This window comes from Puntigrus tetrazona, chromosome 9 (genome assembly GCF_018831695.1).
Source record: "Puntigrus tetrazona isolate hp1 chromosome 9, ASM1883169v1, whole genome shotgun sequence".
In the NCBI taxonomy this organism is placed as follows: domain Eukaryota; kingdom Metazoa; phylum Chordata; class Actinopteri; order Cypriniformes; family Cyprinidae; genus Puntigrus; species Puntigrus tetrazona.
The window spans coordinates 6,955,315-6,973,240 of record NC_056707.1 but is presented as its reverse complement, the minus strand read 5'-3'; the positions used below and the strand labels follow the sequence as shown (position 1 = coordinate 6,973,240).

Here is a 17,926-nt window from a genome sequence, read left to right as displayed (position 1 = left end):
CCTCAGTGTCCGATTCACCCAAAAATCTGATAATTACCTGTGTATCCCCGATGGAATGTATTGTATTGTAGTCCCCTTATTCTGGGTTTTTTTTTAATTGACAGCAACCTTTATGAAGCTGACTGAGAAAAAAATGCAACGTGTGCACCATGACGTCCCTCTCAATCGGATAAATGATACATACAAGGAATGATAACTCATTAACTATGAAAATCTGATTGGCCGACCCATTATTACTACTCGAAGTACGGCTGGAAATGTGCCCTCAAATTAGCGCGTGTGACTGCCCTGCTGTGTGTTTTGCAGTTATTCTGGTCTTTTCTAGGACAATGGAGCTGTCAGAAGATGACATGCAGAGATGTGTGATGAATTCTTGGAATCTGCATTCCCCTTTATATCTGCGCTATCCTTAGCAAAGAACAGCCCGGCGTAACCATGGCAACAGCAGCATCCTCTGAGTGAGCATCATTCCCTCTTTCATCTGTAAACACGATGATTGCGGTTTGTATATGCGCACCATATTGCTTTTACTGCGGTCTGCACAGATTGCTCTACAGATGTTTTAAGCAAAAAAAAAGTAATTATTACAAGAATGTTTTCACCATGTGTCTTTACTGATTATGCAATCTTTTGCGTGCTGTCATGAAAACGTCACTCACTAAAATTCCTATCACTGTGCCTCTGTGCTCTTAAAGGCATGGTTCAGCAGAACACCAAAGACGTTTTAAAAGGAACATTTTCCAAAAGTATCTGTGATGCACTTTTCTCGGTTGTTGATATTAACGTTTTTTATTTAACTGTCTAATTTTTCGACTTTCATGAGCTGTGAGTTCATCAAAATGAAAGCAAACGAAAAACCTTTGAAATGTTTTACTTTAAATGTAACACATGTAGAATATATGAAAGGTTCACTTTGTGAACTTTGAGCTTTTTTAGAGACGCACCTGTAATATCTTCGCATCATCGTGACTTATAGTTGCATTAGGCAGATGGGGGATAATATAGTGGAGATTTTTTGAAGACATGAACAGTCAAGCCAATGAGATTTGCCATATAGTATATACCTATAGTATACTAGATATACATACTTACATGTCAAATGATTTATAATGAGCTGGATGATAATATAGTATAGTTTTTGGTCACAAAAAACACATGGAGGCTGCATTATTTGATCAGAAATACAGTAAAACACAGTAATATTGTGAAATATCATTGCAGTCATTACAACTGTTTTATATTTAATTATATTTTATCTAAATGCATCTATTTATCTAAAGTGTAACTGATTTTATACATTCATGTGTTGGCAAAGCTGAATTTTCCACAATCCTTACTCCAGTCTTCAACGTCACATGATCCTTCAGAAATCATTTGAATATGCTGATTTGCTGCCGTTCCTTGAAAACAGTTTTATTTCATATTTTTGTGAAAACAATGATACATTTTCCCCAGGATTCTTTGATGAGCCGGCACACTGATTAACGTCTGTCACTTGATCAATTTAATCAATCTTTGCTGAATAAAAAAATGTACTGGCCCCAAGCGTTCGGACAGTATAGTATAAACGCATATGTGCATTGTTACGAATGTTCCTCACATGTGCGGTCGTCTGTTGCAGGTAATGTTTTTACAGGAGAGTTTTTCACTCAATGGGAGCTCACAAGGCCGCGGTGAAGATTCAGCTATGACTTTCCAGCCTCGGATGGATAATACCTGGTAACGGCTGCCATGTTTGCATGCAATGGCAGCTCACTGGAGGGGTGCGGCCTTCTGGAACCAACAGACACCGAGGTGCAAGAATCTGACTCCGCCCTCATGCCCACCACTCTCAGGGTGGCGCTGGCTGCCATCATGATCTTCATGATCACCATCGGCTTCCTCGGCAATGCCATCGTGTGTCTGATCGTGTATCAGAAACCGGCCATGCGTTCGGCGATCAATCTGCTCCTGGCCACGCTGGCTTTTTCAGACATCATGCTGTCTCTGCTGTGCATGCCGTTCACCGCCGTCACCCTCGCGACCACGGACTGGAGCTTCGGAGCGGGATTCTGCCGCGTATCCGTCATGCTCTACTGGCTGTTTGTTCTGGAAGGCGTGTCTATACTCCTGATCATCAGCGTCGATCGCTTCCTCATTATAGTTCAGCGGCAGGACAAGCTGACGCCCCATCGGGCCAAGATTCTCATCGCCGCTTCGTGGGCTCTGTCGCTCTGCGTGTCCCTACCGTCTGTGGTCGGCTGGAGGACGGCAGGGATCGGGGCGCAAGTGCCGCAGTGCATTCTGGGATACAGCGAATCGCTGGCGGACCGGGGTTACACGGTTCTGCTCGCGGTCGCCGTGTTTTTTGTGCCCTTCGGTGTGATGTTGTATTCTTATCTGTGTATCCTCAACACGGTTCGACGCAACGCGCTGCGCATCCACAACCACACCAGCGAGGGCAGCGTCGCCATTAACCACGTGAGCAAGTTGGGTTTGACCGGGCTGCAGCGACCCCAGGTCAACGTGGACATGAGTTTTAAAACCAGGGCCTTCACCACTATCCTCATCCTATTCATTGGCTTCTCTGTGTGTTGGCTGCCACATACGGTGGTGAGTCTGCTGGCGGTGTTCAGTAGACGCTTCTACCTCAGCCCGGCCTTTTACCCCATCAGCATCGGGGCGCTGTGGTTGAGTTACCTCAAGGCCGTCTTCAACCCGGTCATATACTGCTGGAGAATACGCAAGTTTCGCGAAGCCTGCCTGGAGTTCATGCCCAAGACCTGCCATCTCTGTCCCAAGATTCCTGGGCGAAGTCGCAGGCGGATAAGACCCAGCAATATCTACGTGTGCAGCAGCGAGACCCAGTCTTCTGTTTAGGGTCTGCACCAAAGCGTAGCCTAATCGAGATAATGTTTAGCTACAAAAAAAAAAAAGTCACGGTTTCAAAGAACACTTACGAACTGAAAACTTGACAAATAACTCCTCCGATCGTAATCTGCGGTGATGAAGGAAACAGCATCCGCTGTCCGAAATTCATCAGAGCAATATTTATATGTGTTCCCCGAGGAGCTTTCTTTTTCTGTTGGAAAGATTTGACTTGCTCTGCAGTTTTGTAAAACATGAGAAAATGTAAAATAAAGTAACTAAACCAGTGCTTTTTGATATTATTTATTTATGGTTAAGTTTTTTTTATTGCATTCCTATGTTATGCATTTAACTGACATTTTTAACCAAAGCAACTTACAGTGCATTGAAGCTGTACATTTTATCTGTCTGTGCAACCCACCGGATAACAAACAAATGACCTTTTTTTTCAGTTTCAGTTATACGGTAAACATTCAAGCTGTGCTTGTCAGTAATATTAACCATCTTGAGTTTACACCAGTCCCAGATTGATACTGCATTTTTTAAAATAAATAAATAATTAAATGTTGATCCTAAATTATCGCTCTTGTTTTTCTTAAGCGTTACAATATATTTATTATTTGTGCTTGCTGCTTTCAGTCATTTTACCACTTCGGCTGAAGGCTTTTGCAAGTTCATAAAAATAACACCATAAACACTCTCACCATTCCTGAAATATTTGGAATGCATCATCTTTAAAAATATGCCATTTTCAGTCTTTATTTAATTCAGTGACTTTGCAATGCTTATATAAATACTGTCAATACAGAAATCTGTCGGTACTGAAGAACCAAAAAGGGATGAATGTTTGTTTGTTTTCTGAAGGCTGAGAGCAGACTGGAGGATGACGGATGTAATGCCTATGAATATAATAACATATCCTGGAAGCAAATAATATGTAAACTACACCAAATTGATGAACTGAAATCACAATATGCACAACGAATGAATAAAACGTTTAAGTTGATATGGTTATCAGCCAGCGCTAATAGCTGTGAATGCCCAAATGTTTGCCCATTGAACGACTGTTCGTTCAGTCCATCAGTAACGTGGACTGAACTTCTCTTGGGGCTGTACATGTAAGTTACTGTAGGTGGCAGTGATGGTCAAACGCTGTTGAACGCGTTTCAAGCGCAGAACAAAAGCGCTTCTTCCTGCGCTCTCCGGAAATAGATGAGAAACATGGCGTCGCGCAGGACGGACAGAACGGAAGACGCCTCATCCAAAGCTGGACATGTCTCCAAACTCGACCTCCTGCTCCATCCCGAGCTTCTTTCTCACGAGTTCATTCAGCTCGTGTTACGCGAGGTGAGACTGAGAGCCACTTATAACCTGTCAGCTTATTGTGAGTTAGGCTTCCTCGCATAACGTGCCGGTTTCTTGGGCTGCATGAACGTAATAATAATAATAATAAACAATGATATGTCAGTTGTTCGTAGCGAGCTCGGGCTTTTATGTGAGGCATAATTGCATAATATCTCACGTTAGTGAAAAATAGTCCGAGGTCTGAGGAATAAGTCACAGAGCGGTAGCAAATGAGCGGTGCCTGTGTTTTGTCGTAGAGGAAGATAGCAGTGGGCGATGAAGAGGACCGCGAGCGGCTCACAGATCTGTACCTGCGGCATGTCGTTCCTCTCCCGCAGAGGGATCTGCCCGGCAGCCGCTGGGGGAGGAGGATGGAGAGGAGCCGAGCGCGCCAGAGCAACACCGGGGCGTACAGGTCACTTCTCTCTCTCTCTCTCACACACACACACACAGACAGAGACAGACACACACACAGACAGACAGAGACAGACACACACACAGACAGACAGAGACAGACACACACAGACAGACAGAGACAGACACACACACACACACAGACAGAGACAGACACACACAGACGGAGACAGACAGACACACACAGACAGAGACAGACAGACACACACAGACAGAGACAGACAGACACACACAGACAGAGACAGACAGACACACACACACACACACAGACAGACACACACAGACACACACAGACAGACACACACACAGACAGAGAGACAGACAGACAGACACACACACAGACAGAGACAGACACACACACACAGACAGAGACAGACACACACACACAGACAGAGACAGACAGACACACACAGACACAGACAGACAGACACAGACACAGACAGACACAGACAGACACACACACAGACAGAGACAGACACACACACACACAGACAGACAGACAGACAGACACACAGACACACACAGACAGACAGACACAGACACACACAGACAGACAGAGACAGACACACACAGACAGACAGAGACAGACACACACAGACACACACAGAGACAGACACACACACACACACAGACAGAGACAGAGAGAGACACACACACACACACACAGACAGAGACAGACACACACACACAGACAGAGACAGACAGACAGACACACACACACACACACACAGAGACAGACACACACACACACACAGACAGAGACAGACACACACACACACAGACAGAGACACACACACACAGACAGAGACAGACAGACAGACAGACAGACACAGAGACACAAAGACAGACACAGAGACACAAAGACAGACACAGAGACACAAAGACAGACACAGAGACACAAAGACAGACACAGAGACACAAAGACAGACAGACAGACACACACAGACAGACACACACAGACAGAGTCAGACAGACAGACAGAGACACAAAGACAGACAGACAGACAGACAGACAGACACACAAAGACAGACAGACAGACACACACACACACAGACAGACACACACAGACAGACACACACAGACAGACACACACAGACAGAGACACAAAGACAGACAGACAGACAGAGACACAAAGACAGACAGACAGACAGACACAGACAGACACACAAAGACAGACAGACAGACAGACACACACACACACAAAGACAGACAGACAGAGACGCGCACACACACACAGACAGAGACACAAAGACAGACAGACACACACACAGACAGACAGACAGACGCACGCTGTACTGCTTGAAGGAATAGTTCACCCACAAAAGAAAATTCTCTAATTTGTTACGTCTAATATATATAATCAACTCTTTGTCTTTTTTTAAAGAAATAAATACTTTTATTTAGAATCAATGGATCAAAAGTGAGTGTATTTAGTCTTATAAGAACATTCTATTTTCAATAAATCTGTTCTTTTGATCTTTGTATTCATTAAAAAATCTGAAAATTTGTATCATGTTTCCCAAAATTAAAATTCTGTATTAATATAAATTCTATAAAAATTCAGAAAATTACTCGCCCTCATGTCACTCCAAACCCATAAGACTGTTCTTAATTAGGTTCTTAGCGATGAATTTTAGTAATTGGTACTATATAACTATTTACTTTAGAGAAAGAGAAACAGTATGGATTTTGAATAAATAAAAACACGCAACAAATTTACATGCGTAAACGGACTGTTATAATGTGTTCATATCATAGTTTTATGCTTATTAAGAGCGTCACATCATTAGCTTAGCAACATGCTAACAACAAACACCGCTGAAATCTATTGTGAGTACTCCCTCAAGTGTGGATTATTTGTGTCATGTCCAGAATTGCTTATCCATGTAGACAGTCATCCATCATTAATATCAATTTCGTGTCTACTACAGATTTGTGGACTGTTTTGTAATAGTCTTTTTGCTAAAGCTTTGAAATCTCGCTGTCAATGATTGTTCGACGACAAAACCTGATTGGTTGCATGTTTCTTAACTGAGCTCGATGCACAGAATGGGGGAAAAAAAGGTTTTCAGAGGTGATTGTGAGAGAGAATATATTTCATGCTGTTGTGTACCTGAATGAAAATGTCCATGTTCCCGACTGGTTTCAGTTCAAGCAGTGACTCTGGCAGGAAGAGGCCGCTGATAGTGTTTGACGGCAGCTCTACTAACACTGGCGGTGTAAAGCTGAAGAAATCCGACCCTTCACCGGCACCTGTCACCACAGACCGACTGAAGCCCCCGGTTTCCAGCATCAGTCTCTCCAACCCCATACGCAAACTCTCTGGGACCTCTACGAACTCGTCCTCAAACTCCTCTAACAGGACCCCAGTGTCTTCGCCGGGGGACAGTCCCAAGAGCCCCTGTAATCACTCCAAAACGGCCAACTCCTCGCTGCACTCAAACAACACCACGTCTAAACTAAAGCGCGCGTCCCCCGGCGACGGAGAACCCGACGCTAGTGTGAGTATCAAACCAACACCACGGGAGCCAGCACTGTGAATCCTTTAGGTAATTCTCTTTTTTTTTTGTCTCAGAAGGACATCAAGTCGCCCGATACAAAGAAAAAGATTCAACATATCACATGGCCGTAACCTGCAGTCGTCTGGGATGGACGGTTAACGGCGCCGACGTCGTCCGCTGGGTCTCTGAGGCGAAGATAGACGCGTGATGAGGCAGGAGAATTAGAAAGATGGGTTTACACACCGGCCTCAGGAAAGGTGACGTGAAATGTGACCCTCTGGTTTATTTCACACTAGGAAACGCCTCGGCTTTCGACTTGATGTGCGGCGAAGGAACTGAGACATTCCTAGCAGTTTTATGTTGGACTGGTCGGTTTTTCACTTTTTTAGCAATACTTTATAGAGTAGTTTTCTTGCGATGGGCAAACGTCCCGTTGTGAGTGGATCACGTTGGCGAATCGAACCCACTGGGAGGAACTGGATGGAGAACGGACGAGCTTTCCAGTGCTCTGCGGGGGTTTTTTTACCGGTATAGAAGTATTGGCAGTAACCGGATGTGCTTTGACTGATTGGCGTTTTGAAGAAATCTCTTATTTCTCCAAGAAAATGCTTGCATTGATCAGCTTTCTAGATGGGGATAGGCCTGTTGAAGTACGTTGGTAATTATCAGGTAAACCCCTTGGCCGGTTTTGTATTTCTAGCCCCCCCCAACGGGCCAAAATGAAGTTGCGATGTTTGTTGCACCATGCGTTGTGTTTAAGTGAAAAAGCGATATAAAGGGTGTTTCACGTGTTCAGTGTTTTAGTGGTGGTCTTTTCAAGACATTATGAATTGAGTTTTTATTGAACTGCATGGAATGTTCCTCAGTGACAATAAGCCTGATCTAATAAATGGCTGAGAGCAATGATCACCGTGTTTGCAATCCTTTCTTTTAATTACACCTCAAATTTTAAAGGTATAATACACTTATGTTAATCAGTGTTAACAAAGATTTATAAAGAGTGTAATAAATGTAGTGTTCATTGTTTATTCATTTTAATTGATACGTTAACTTTTTTTATAAATGACAATTAAGTTACCAAGTTAATTTATTAAATATGTATGATATATGAATTCCGTAGCTGCTTTGTTCACTAGCGTTGAACAGTGTGGGCTTGATAGGTTGTTGTTTTTCTATATATTGTATATAAGTTTTTGTAGTTTATTCCCTTTTTAATACCCTTTTCACTTTTTAACCGTTAACGCACCTATTAAATTACTGACCAAAATGTTTTTGGGGTCTTGTAATGAATTTAAATAACACGTGGTTCTGAATGGCGCGCAAGCCTGGTTGTTCTTGATCCAGGTTTACGCAGGGATTTCCCGTCAGTCAATGCAGAAACGCTCACAATGAGCAAAGCGAGCACTTTTTGAGTGTCGGCCAATTACCTGTTTTCCCGCGATGCTGGCTCCTGCCGGGCTGCTAGTTCTGTCAGCTTGGTTTTTTTTCAGCTTGGTTTTTTCTTCAATCCTCGGCAGGTCTTGTATCGCCGGTCAGGGCTCACCGAACTTCCACTTTGTTCTCTTTCGCTCTTGTCAGCTCACGCTCTCTCTATCAGCTCTCTCGTTCTGTCACTCATCTCTCGCTCTCGTCTCTCTCTGCTCTGCTTTCAAACACTCCGCCGCCTCTGGTTAGAGATGCAGTTGCTTCTCGGGTTTTTGTCCCAGAGGAGACATTGAAATGACGGAGTAAAACATTTCTCCTTCCCCAGGGGAAAAGGGAAGTTTGCATGTTTTCCCGAATTCCTGTAACCAGATCCTATCACAGTATGGACCCGAACCAGCATATTCTAAAATGCTAAAGACAATAACTCGCATAAAACAATACAAATGAATGTGGCTTTCCCTTCCCTGTGTCCTCCGGCCTCAATAAATGAATTTGTCGGTTTGGTTAACATTTGTCTACAGAACTCTAATTAAAGCTTTTTGACACAATATATTTTGCATACTCCCGGATGAGAAGGTGCATGTTATTTTGCGTGTCAACTCTAGGTGGCTCTATTGGCTAGTGCAATAGTTCAGTTAGAGAAACAAAAAAACATATAGTCGGTTGTTTTAATAAGCTTTATTGGTATTGCATTAACTGTATTTATTTAGTATTCATCCGTAACTGTTAGATACACAAAAAGCCCCAAGTTAAGACATGGATTATGCAACACTTCAGAGAGCCGGTTAGTCATTTGAAAGAGAGAACAAAGGTTATTATCCTCACATTTAAAGTTTGATCTTTAGAACCGGTTCTTTCCTCTTCAAGCTGAAATAAAGACGCTCTGCCTTTTGCTATACATACGCTATTATAATCTCTGCTACAACAATTTTTACTACGTTTCTATGGAGTACCTAAATGTATTCATTGCTCACACCGTTTCATGCTTTTCCAATGAGCTGGTTTTAACATTTTGATCTGTCATGCATGCTGGAATTGTTTCTTGCGCGCTTTCACATGTCTTTGCCACACTCAGGACACAGGATGTCATCTCTCTCGGTGAGGAAACCTCTGCCCACCAGAGACACTGAGCACCTCTTGCAGTTGAAGCAGTCGTTGTGCCACTGGCGCTCCTCAAAGGAGATGTACTTGCTTCCTCCGAGTCCTATATCACAAACAAAAGTTATCAGTACTAGCATGAAGCTTATGGATGCTGGTAAATTTGAGCTTTTTGATAAACGGTTGAGCAAAATGCAGAATGACAGAATTGCTTTTGCCTTTTGGATTTTGCAACATTTCTTGCATTTTGCTACATTAACGGAAAGTTCATTTATTACAGCTTTGCTTACACAAAATCGTACAATTTCTGAAATTCTAATTATTGGCCTTCAGTTTTTTAAAACAATTTTCACACAAACATCTAACAGAAATTATTGTGGCAAAATTGTTTGCAAATGTTTGCTTTTGTGAGAAAAAAGCCAAAGAAATTGCAAAGTAAAAAAAAAAAAAAAAAATATATATATATATATATATATATATATATATATATATATATATATATAATCTTTTAAAATTATTACAGCACTAAAAGTATATATAGTATACATATTTGTATAATAATAATCTAGACTGAAAAATACATTTATTACAAAAATACATGTTATTCCTTTACAAATCTTTTTCCATTTCAATTCTATTTGCTTAAATTCAAATTATTGTTGTGTCATTTTAGTATCATTTATACTATGGAAGCATTCATATGTTGAATAGGCTTTTATTTTTATGTTCAGTTTTCCTTTTTAATTTTAGTTTCAGATTTTTTTATTTGTTTTTAAACATATATATATATATATATAATATATATTCTCAGTTTAATTTAAAAACTTCTCAGTGGCACACGACCCTGCTTGAACCGCAGTACGTGATTGATTTGATCATAATTTAGGTATTTCTATTTGTAGTTCCATTTGTTGGATTTGCATACCACTGATGGGGGTGGTGCAGGAGGCGCATTTCTTGGCGTACAAGTTGCAGAAGCAGTTCAGGCAGTAGGCGAAGTCATCCCGAGAGGTGAAGCGCTGACCAGACAGCTGCTGCTTACAGCCAGTGCACAGGAAACAGTCCTTGTGCCACGGCTGGTCGTGATACGTCACACCGCCGGTGGTAATGGGCTACACAGAGAAGAAAGGAGACCATGTAATCATAGCTCCCTACTATTTATTCCTCTGTGGACTGTTTTACACTCATTCTTGACTGGATCCTTTATATATATATATATATATATATATATATATATATATATATATATATATATATATATATATATATTTAACTACTGTAGCCTAGCTTGTTGTAGTTCGTAGGTTGCTTGAACTCTACCTTCTTGCAGTGAACACACTGCATGGCGAACTGCTTTTCATAGCAGGGCACGCAGTAGTTATGGTTGTCTTTGGGGATGAAGCTCTTGGTGCCAATTGGCTGCTGGCAGCGCTGGCAGGTAAAGCAAGTCTCGTGCCAGCTGTTTCCTTTATGCTCCATCTTCCTGGAGCCTGAGGGAGAGAAGAGAGCCATCTTAACCTAAATATGACAACATACTGCTTACGAAGTAAAGCATGTTAAAACGATACCGAGATGGTACATATTATGAAACTATGATGAAAGATTGAGGAAGTTGGTTACAGCAGAATATCAGATGCAGATATCATATCCCATTATAGCATTTAACCCATGTATTTTGTAAAGAACACTAATGTTCAAAGGTTTGAGGGTCTAATGTTTTTGAAAGAAAGACCCTTGTGCTCATCAAAGATCCATTTATTTGACTAAAAATATAGCAAAATGTTGAAAGCAGTTGTGCTGCTTAATATTTCTTTCTAATGGAAAATTTAAAAGAATAGCATTTATTGACATAGATTGTTTTTTGTTTTTCATAAAGGCTGCATCCTTCAGTAAATGTATTATTTAGAACATGTTTTTAAAATTCAACATTTTTTAATGGTAGTGTATGTGTGTAGAGACAGTAAGACATTTGTATGTTTAAATTTTAATTCATTTATGAATTCATGTTGAAAATGCTGCCATAAAAACTGCAATGTTTTGACCCAGACTAGGTCTTCATCTGATGCTATCCATACAAACATGTGGATTTAGTGTAATTTTATTTCTTTGATTATAAAAATTTACTTTCTTTATATATTTAGCTTGTTTATTATTCTAATAGGCATTTTGTCATATTTAAATGGGTGTGGTCTATTGTATTTTTTAATATAGTAAAACGTGTATTTATTTATACATAAGAAATATACACAGTAAACATATACAGTGTGTATATATATATATATATATATATATATATATATATATATAATATTATATTATATGGATATGTAATTAATCGTTTTGATACAATTAATCTAGTAAAAAAATTACAGATGTTTACAATTCACATCATTTTAAGCCAAATTGTATAAGAAAAAATTCTATATCAATAATCAAACAAACAGAACTAAATATTGGTTGTATAGAGTCTAATCAGGTTTACAGCACTCCCTATGTCGTCTGTAATGCGGCGTAAAAGTTTAGCTGAAGACAAAGTATAATTTTTTAACACATCCAGACGACAGTCCAATAAACACCAGCCATGGCACAACTACCAGCAGTGGTGTAAACGGAGACAGCACAGGGTTTCATTGTTTCAAAAAGTCTGGCTCATATCATTTAAATCCATGCGCTCCAGATTTGAAATATTAGGTTTCACTCAGTAAGAGCTGGAACATTCCACAGGACCGTGAGCCCAAACTCAATCACATCAATTAAACAGCTACTACGCTTACAGTAAATCTAAACTTGGTTCCATCTATCCACTTTGACTGATCAATATTATGAAAAGGGTGGTTGATCATAAAACATAATGGGTTACTATGAGTGTGACATTTCTACATGGTCATGAGGACCTGCCTTTGAAGATTTATGAATGAATATTTATTAGAAGTTGAGCAGATCACTTAATCTATTGCTTTAACGCCATGACGGGCCTGTCATACATCTCTCTAATGACAGTTATTCTTTCTTCACAAGATCTGGGCAAACATCGGCTCTGCATGAAAGGAAGCAGATTTCTTTCGCTTTAATGGAAAGAATGTGTCGCTCAATGAATAATTGTGTTTTTATGGCGGTGCATGACTCTAAAAAAAACACGTCTCCTGATATGAGGTAATAGTTCCTCCCACAGTGAAGAATCTCTTACCAGGCATGATGGTCTTCTTGCACTCATGGCATTTGGAGGAGTACTCGTTCGAGTAGCACTCGGTGCACAGCAGCTGCTCGTCTTTGGTGGAGAAAGGCTTGTCTACCAGCGAGCGCTTGCACTGGAAGCAGTGGAAACAGTCCTCGTGCCAGTGACGGTCCTTGTAGGACAGATCCTAAACCCACACGAGATACGCTTTCATGACAGTGGCTCAATCAGAGATAGTAACCAACCTCGTCCCGTAAAATATATGTACCTCAGTGTACTTCTTGCGCAATGTTTTTACAGTTTCAAAGAGAAATCCACAGAGTTTGGCTAAAAACACGTTTAATACCCTGTAGCTGTTAAATATGTAGCTGTTACCCTGTTAAATATCTTTAGCATGTTGGAAATATGTCCTAAACCTGTACGATAGCGTTAACAAATGCAAAACTGATATAAAAATGCATTTGTTGATGTAACCGTGCCATTTCAACTTCCTCGTGTGCAGATCTGAACTGTTTTTTACACAGGACTCCTCCTCTACCGAATAAACCTATAGCCTATGAAAACCCATAGATATGAAGCTGGGTATGTGCGATGCTAACGTTCAAAAGCATAAGATTTCAAATATCCCAGCGCTTTCATAACATGATATTCTTCAAGTAATTGTGCGGAAATTCACCTGAAACTCTGCCAATCTGTGTGAGAAGGAATACACTTTCCGGATCGGCAAGCTCTAATCTGATTGGCCGGTTTTCAGCTTCACACAGTATGGTATTTTGAGTGAATTACCCTGCTGTTGCAGCCGATGGGTTTCTTGCACTCCTCGCAGGTGTTGGAGTACAGGCTCTCGTAACACTTCACGCAGTAAGGGTTTTCCTCACGAAGAACATACTTCTTCCCAAACAGAGACTCCTTGCAGTAGTGGCAGTCGTAACGCTCTGTCATCTTTACTTCTGCCTGTGATGGAAAGCGTGACAAAATGTGTGAAAAAGATGACGTGATCTTGTTTATATTTATTTATTTTGTTTAATCTATCATTATCTACTGTATCTGTTAATCATCGTTAACTATTTTGTTGTGAATTATTCAGATTTATATTTTTACGTTTAGTCATTTAGCAGATGCTTTTATCCAAAGCAAAAAAATCAACAAATGGGTTGTGTTTTTATAACTATATATATATATATATATATATATATATATATATATATATAAATATATATTTTTCATTTTTTCCATTTTATACCTTTATGTAGAAATACATATTCTGCACTATTTTTAGTCCGCTTATACAATGATTGTGAAATTATTTCCAGATGCTCTTTGGATCATCTGAAATCATGCTGGAGAACACGATCATCAGATTTTCTTGTGACATTAATGCATCATTAAAGCAGTGTTATTTTATTATTAATTAAATTATATTCTCATTCTTATTAATATTTTTCATTAAATTAAAAAAAAAATTGGTTTGTTTTTATTTTCATTAAAAAAATTGTTGTATATACCGTACATGTATTTGTATACATTTATATATACTTTAAAAATTGAAAAAAAAAATCTGAATTTATTCCAGTGAATGTTCATTTTAGTTCGTTTTGCTTTATTATAATAAATAAATTTACCATTCAACGTCTAGCTTACATTTGTCATAATAATAATAAGTATAGACAATTTCACTAGCGGTCTCAGACTTTGGAACCCATTTCATACATTTTGTAACATTATAGCATTAAATTTATATGATAACGGTTTTTACAAAAAAGCAAGATGCATAGAAAGCAAGCAAGCTGTTAAGAGACGAGGGGTTTTAAATCTGTGTTAGTGTTTAAGGTGTCTCTAAGCCTAACGTCAGAGGCCCAGACTCGCTCTCTGGATGGGTAACAGTGATCATTCCACAGGGTGGTACATCATAGCATCGTAACCAGCCCGTTATCTCACCTCCAGCTGTCAGACATTATGTTGTGTATCAGCATGTGTTAGTGTGTCTCTGCCGGCACGCATGCGATTACCTATAAACCTCACTATGACTGGACTTTTTCCTGAGAATATTCCATCTTTCCTGTAACAAGCCGCATAGCGCTATCTGACTCTAAAACTGATCTGGGAGCAAATCGTTCAGATGTGTTTCGTAATGCGCATTCATTGAAAGAGAGACCGATTTCTTCGAACTTACTCTAAATAACAGAATGCCATCTACTCACGCGGCTGTCTGAGCTGTGGACCCGTCAAGGCTGTCTGTTCCCATGAGCCCTGTGATGCTGAGTGCCACCTCCTCAGGGGTCCCCGGTGTCCCTCACGCGCTCTGTCCTGGCTCCTCAGCCCCCTGCTAACTGGTTGCGAGTGCGTCTAACTGAGCCCTCGTCCGGCCCGGCCTTCACTACTACACCAAATCCCCCTCTACTGTTTTACCATAAAAGGCAGCAGATGGAAACCAGGAGAAGGAGCTCTCTTGCTTAAAATCCTTCTAAGAAAATTCTTTGACTTGCACAGTCAGTCCTTCACTCCCCCCTCCTCTGCTTCCTGTTTGTCTTGCCCTTTTCTGCTGTCTCACTTCTTCAGGCTTTCTCCCTTTCTCCATCCAACTGGCAGGCCACCTCAATTCTTTCCGTTAGTTTCCTTCTACGTCTTTTCACACTATTAAAATAGCATAGCGCAGGTTATTATGACCACATTTTCTTGTGGAAGTAGGTTGTCCATGGCTCTCTTCACAAACCTGACCATGACTGGTCAAGACATTGAAAAAAATTCGTCTGTTGAATATTTTGTCACTAAATAACAATGTTTTTTTTGTTTTTGTGCCACTTTGGTATAGATACCAGTTCTCATTATTAACTAGTTGCTTATTAGCATGCCTATTATTAACATATTGGTTAGTATCTTTAAAGCACATATTCTGCATCCCTAATCATATCCAATACCTAAAATACCAATACCTTACTAACTATTAATAAGAGGCATATTAAGAGTTTATTGAGACAAAAGTCATAGTTAATGGTTTACAAAATGATCCGGTTTGTCAGCTGAATCAGTTTGTTAAATCCTCTTTTAAACGTATTCGCTTTTGTTTATATGGTTTTGTCACCACTTGATCTGAACTGATCTCCTCTAACAAGATCTCTCTCGGGCACGACTTGGTATTTCTCTGATCTGTCTTTTTATAATCCTCAGCTGCGTTCGGAGACATCTGCGAGTGTCATCACGCGAACATATCGCACAATGCTAATTAAAAGTACAGCAGAGGTCTGAAAGATAAACGGAAAGCTTTTAGACGACGCTAAAAAGAGAAGCCAGACAGGTGCGTGGAAGACTAACCCTCCTGAGATTAAGACCTAGTGTTCTCGCCCCACACGCAACCTTCACACCCCCATCCTGACCACCCATCACGACCCTGTGAATGACCGCCGTGCCTTTCATCTTCTCCTTAAATGTTTTCAGAGAGACCTATAGCTGTCATAGACCTATACAAAGCTGTGAAAGCCATAGCAAGCTATTGTAACTTCTATGATGCAGACGTGTGTTAGTAGCTTTTTTTTAATTAATATATAGTTATAAAAATATCTTATTTTTACTGCATAATACATATACTGTTTAGTGGTGTGACGTGTTGCCTTAATAGCTTAATAGCAACCATGCAGAATGACAGAGCAACCATAAAGAATAAGCAGCAGATGTGATGATACTAGCACCGATTTTAGTGATTCTGACAGAAAACACAGGTTTAGTGCTGGACTGCTCACGAGTGTGATCTGGTGTTAGTAATATACCTGTATAGACACGAGCGTCCTGTGGTCCTTACCTCCGGAGAAGAGCTGTCTGTCTGTGTTGAAGAGTCCGGCCAGACTGAGCGTGGAGGCTCTTCACTCGGGTTGTATGTTCTCCTGATTAAATTACTCCACCTATGGGGTGACTAATTAGAGTGGTGGGGCTTGGGCAGGCTTTTTCTATCAAGATGAGCTATAAATACAACACAGCAACACTACAAGCACCAGCACACTAGATAAAGCCCATCTGAGTATATGCACACACACACACACACACACACATACATTCCCTTATACCTCTTCAGTCCTGTGTCCTTTTAAGGATTCGTTTATTTTTGTGATAATTTATTCAGAAATTAATATAAAAGATGTAACCTATTACTAACTATTTAAAATAGATCATTTTTTGTCTTGCTTTATAGTAGACAATATACAAAAATATCTGTTTCTGAAACAAGCAACATTGTGTTTTATATATATATATATATATATATATATATATATATATATATATATATATATATATATATATATAAAAGATAAGACTATAAGACTTATTTTCACACAAAATATATTTTAATTTAATTTTTTTTTTTTACTTAAATAGTCAATTTTTGGTTTAAGCAAAAACTGAATGGAAAAAAAATATTGGTAACACTTTATTTTAATAGTCTACTTTAGACATTGTACTAACAGTAAGCAACATTGCAATTACATGCTAACTACCAGTCATTAGAGTATAAGTAGATTGCCTGCTTAATATCATCTATTTTGAAGGGCCCACAACATACTGACTATCAGAAACTTTGCAAGTATATGCCAACTTGTTCTACTAACCCTAAACCTACCCTAACAGTCTACTCTGAATGTTAGTAGACATGTAGTTGCAAATTAATGAGAATTAGTTTAGAGAATTAGCAGCTGACATGTAGTTACAAAGTTATTAGAAAGTCTAAAGTGGACTATCAAGGTGTAAGCAAAATATTTTCTGAATGTAAAAAGCAGCTGCTCTTCATCAGCAGATGTACATCTGGAGTTTTCTTCATTGTTATGTAGATCATACAGTCTTTATTTTAAAGTTGTGTGCCGTTGTCGGGTTGCTGCTGATGAAAGCGTAATGCAAGCATGGACCCAGAATTCTGTATTCTGTGAGATTTTCTGTTTCATAGTAATAACTCTTGCCTTCATCATCTGCGCCTTATTCCCTTCAAGCATTTGTGAGAGAGAAGCGAGCCAGAGCAAACAAACAACTCGGGGAATGTTTACAGACCTCCTCTCCTGCGAGGGCTGTTTTTTAACTGAAACCATTTTAATGTGACAAAACACATTTTTATCTGACTTTAGTTCCCTTTAGTTATAAT

General features: G+C 39.8%; 3 protein-coding genes across 6 annotated transcripts in view; 2 read left to right on the top strand and 1 right to left on the bottom strand.

The window, feature by feature from the left end:
* Positions 1–3,424, top strand: part of gpr45 (G protein-coupled receptor 45) — a 5,092-nt gene extending 1,668 nt beyond the window's left edge. Inside the window, exons 2-3 of the mRNA XM_043248245.1 lie at positions 326–458; positions 1,622–3,424. Of these exons, the coding sequence (XP_043104180.1) occupies positions 1,732–2,859 (1,128 nt within the window). The 5' untranslated portion in view covers positions 326–458; positions 1,622–1,731 and the 3' untranslated portion in view covers positions 2,860–3,424. The remainder of the gene's footprint in view (positions 1–325; positions 459–1,621) is intronic.
* A 609-nt stretch (positions 3,425–4,033) lies between these two features.
* On the top strand, positions 4,034–8,012 carry c9h2orf49 (chromosome 9 C2orf49 homolog). Of its 2 annotated transcripts, none has more exons than XM_043249415.1 (4): positions 4,034–4,194; positions 4,449–4,606; positions 6,755–7,106; positions 7,184–8,012. In XM_043249415.1, exons 1-4 carry the CDS (start codon positions 4,060–4,062, stop codon positions 7,235–7,237), a joined length of 699 nt encoding a protein of 232 aa, XP_043105350.1. In that variant the 5' UTR covers positions 4,034–4,059; the 3' UTR covers positions 7,238–8,012. The 2 variants fall into 2 exon arrangements, with proteins under 2 accessions (XP_043105350.1, XP_043105349.1); XM_043249414.1 differs by having other exon boundaries at positions 7,181–8,012.
* Positions 8,013–9,194: 1,182 nt separating this feature from the next.
* On the bottom strand, positions 9,195–16,720 carry fhl2a (four and a half LIM domains 2a). 3 transcript variants are annotated; one of them, XM_043249412.1, is made up of 6 exons: positions 16,601–16,720; positions 13,591–13,758; positions 12,817–12,991; positions 10,950–11,119; positions 10,555–10,741; positions 9,195–9,735 (listed from the first exon to the last, which is right to left on the bottom strand). In XM_043249412.1, the coding sequence occupies exons 2-6, from the start codon at positions 13,744–13,746 to the stop codon at positions 9,584–9,586; spliced, it is 840 nt and encodes a 279-aa protein (XP_043105347.1). In that variant the 5' UTR covers positions 13,747–13,758; positions 16,601–16,720; the 3' UTR covers positions 9,195–9,583. The 3 variants fall into 3 exon arrangements, with proteins under 3 accessions (XP_043105347.1, XP_043105348.1, XP_043105346.1); XM_043249413.1 differs by lacking the exon at positions 16,601–16,720 and adding an exon at positions 14,978–15,244; XM_043249411.1 differs by lacking the exon at positions 16,601–16,720 and adding an exon at positions 15,006–15,241.
* Between the last annotated feature and the right edge of the window lie 1,206 nt (positions 16,721–17,926).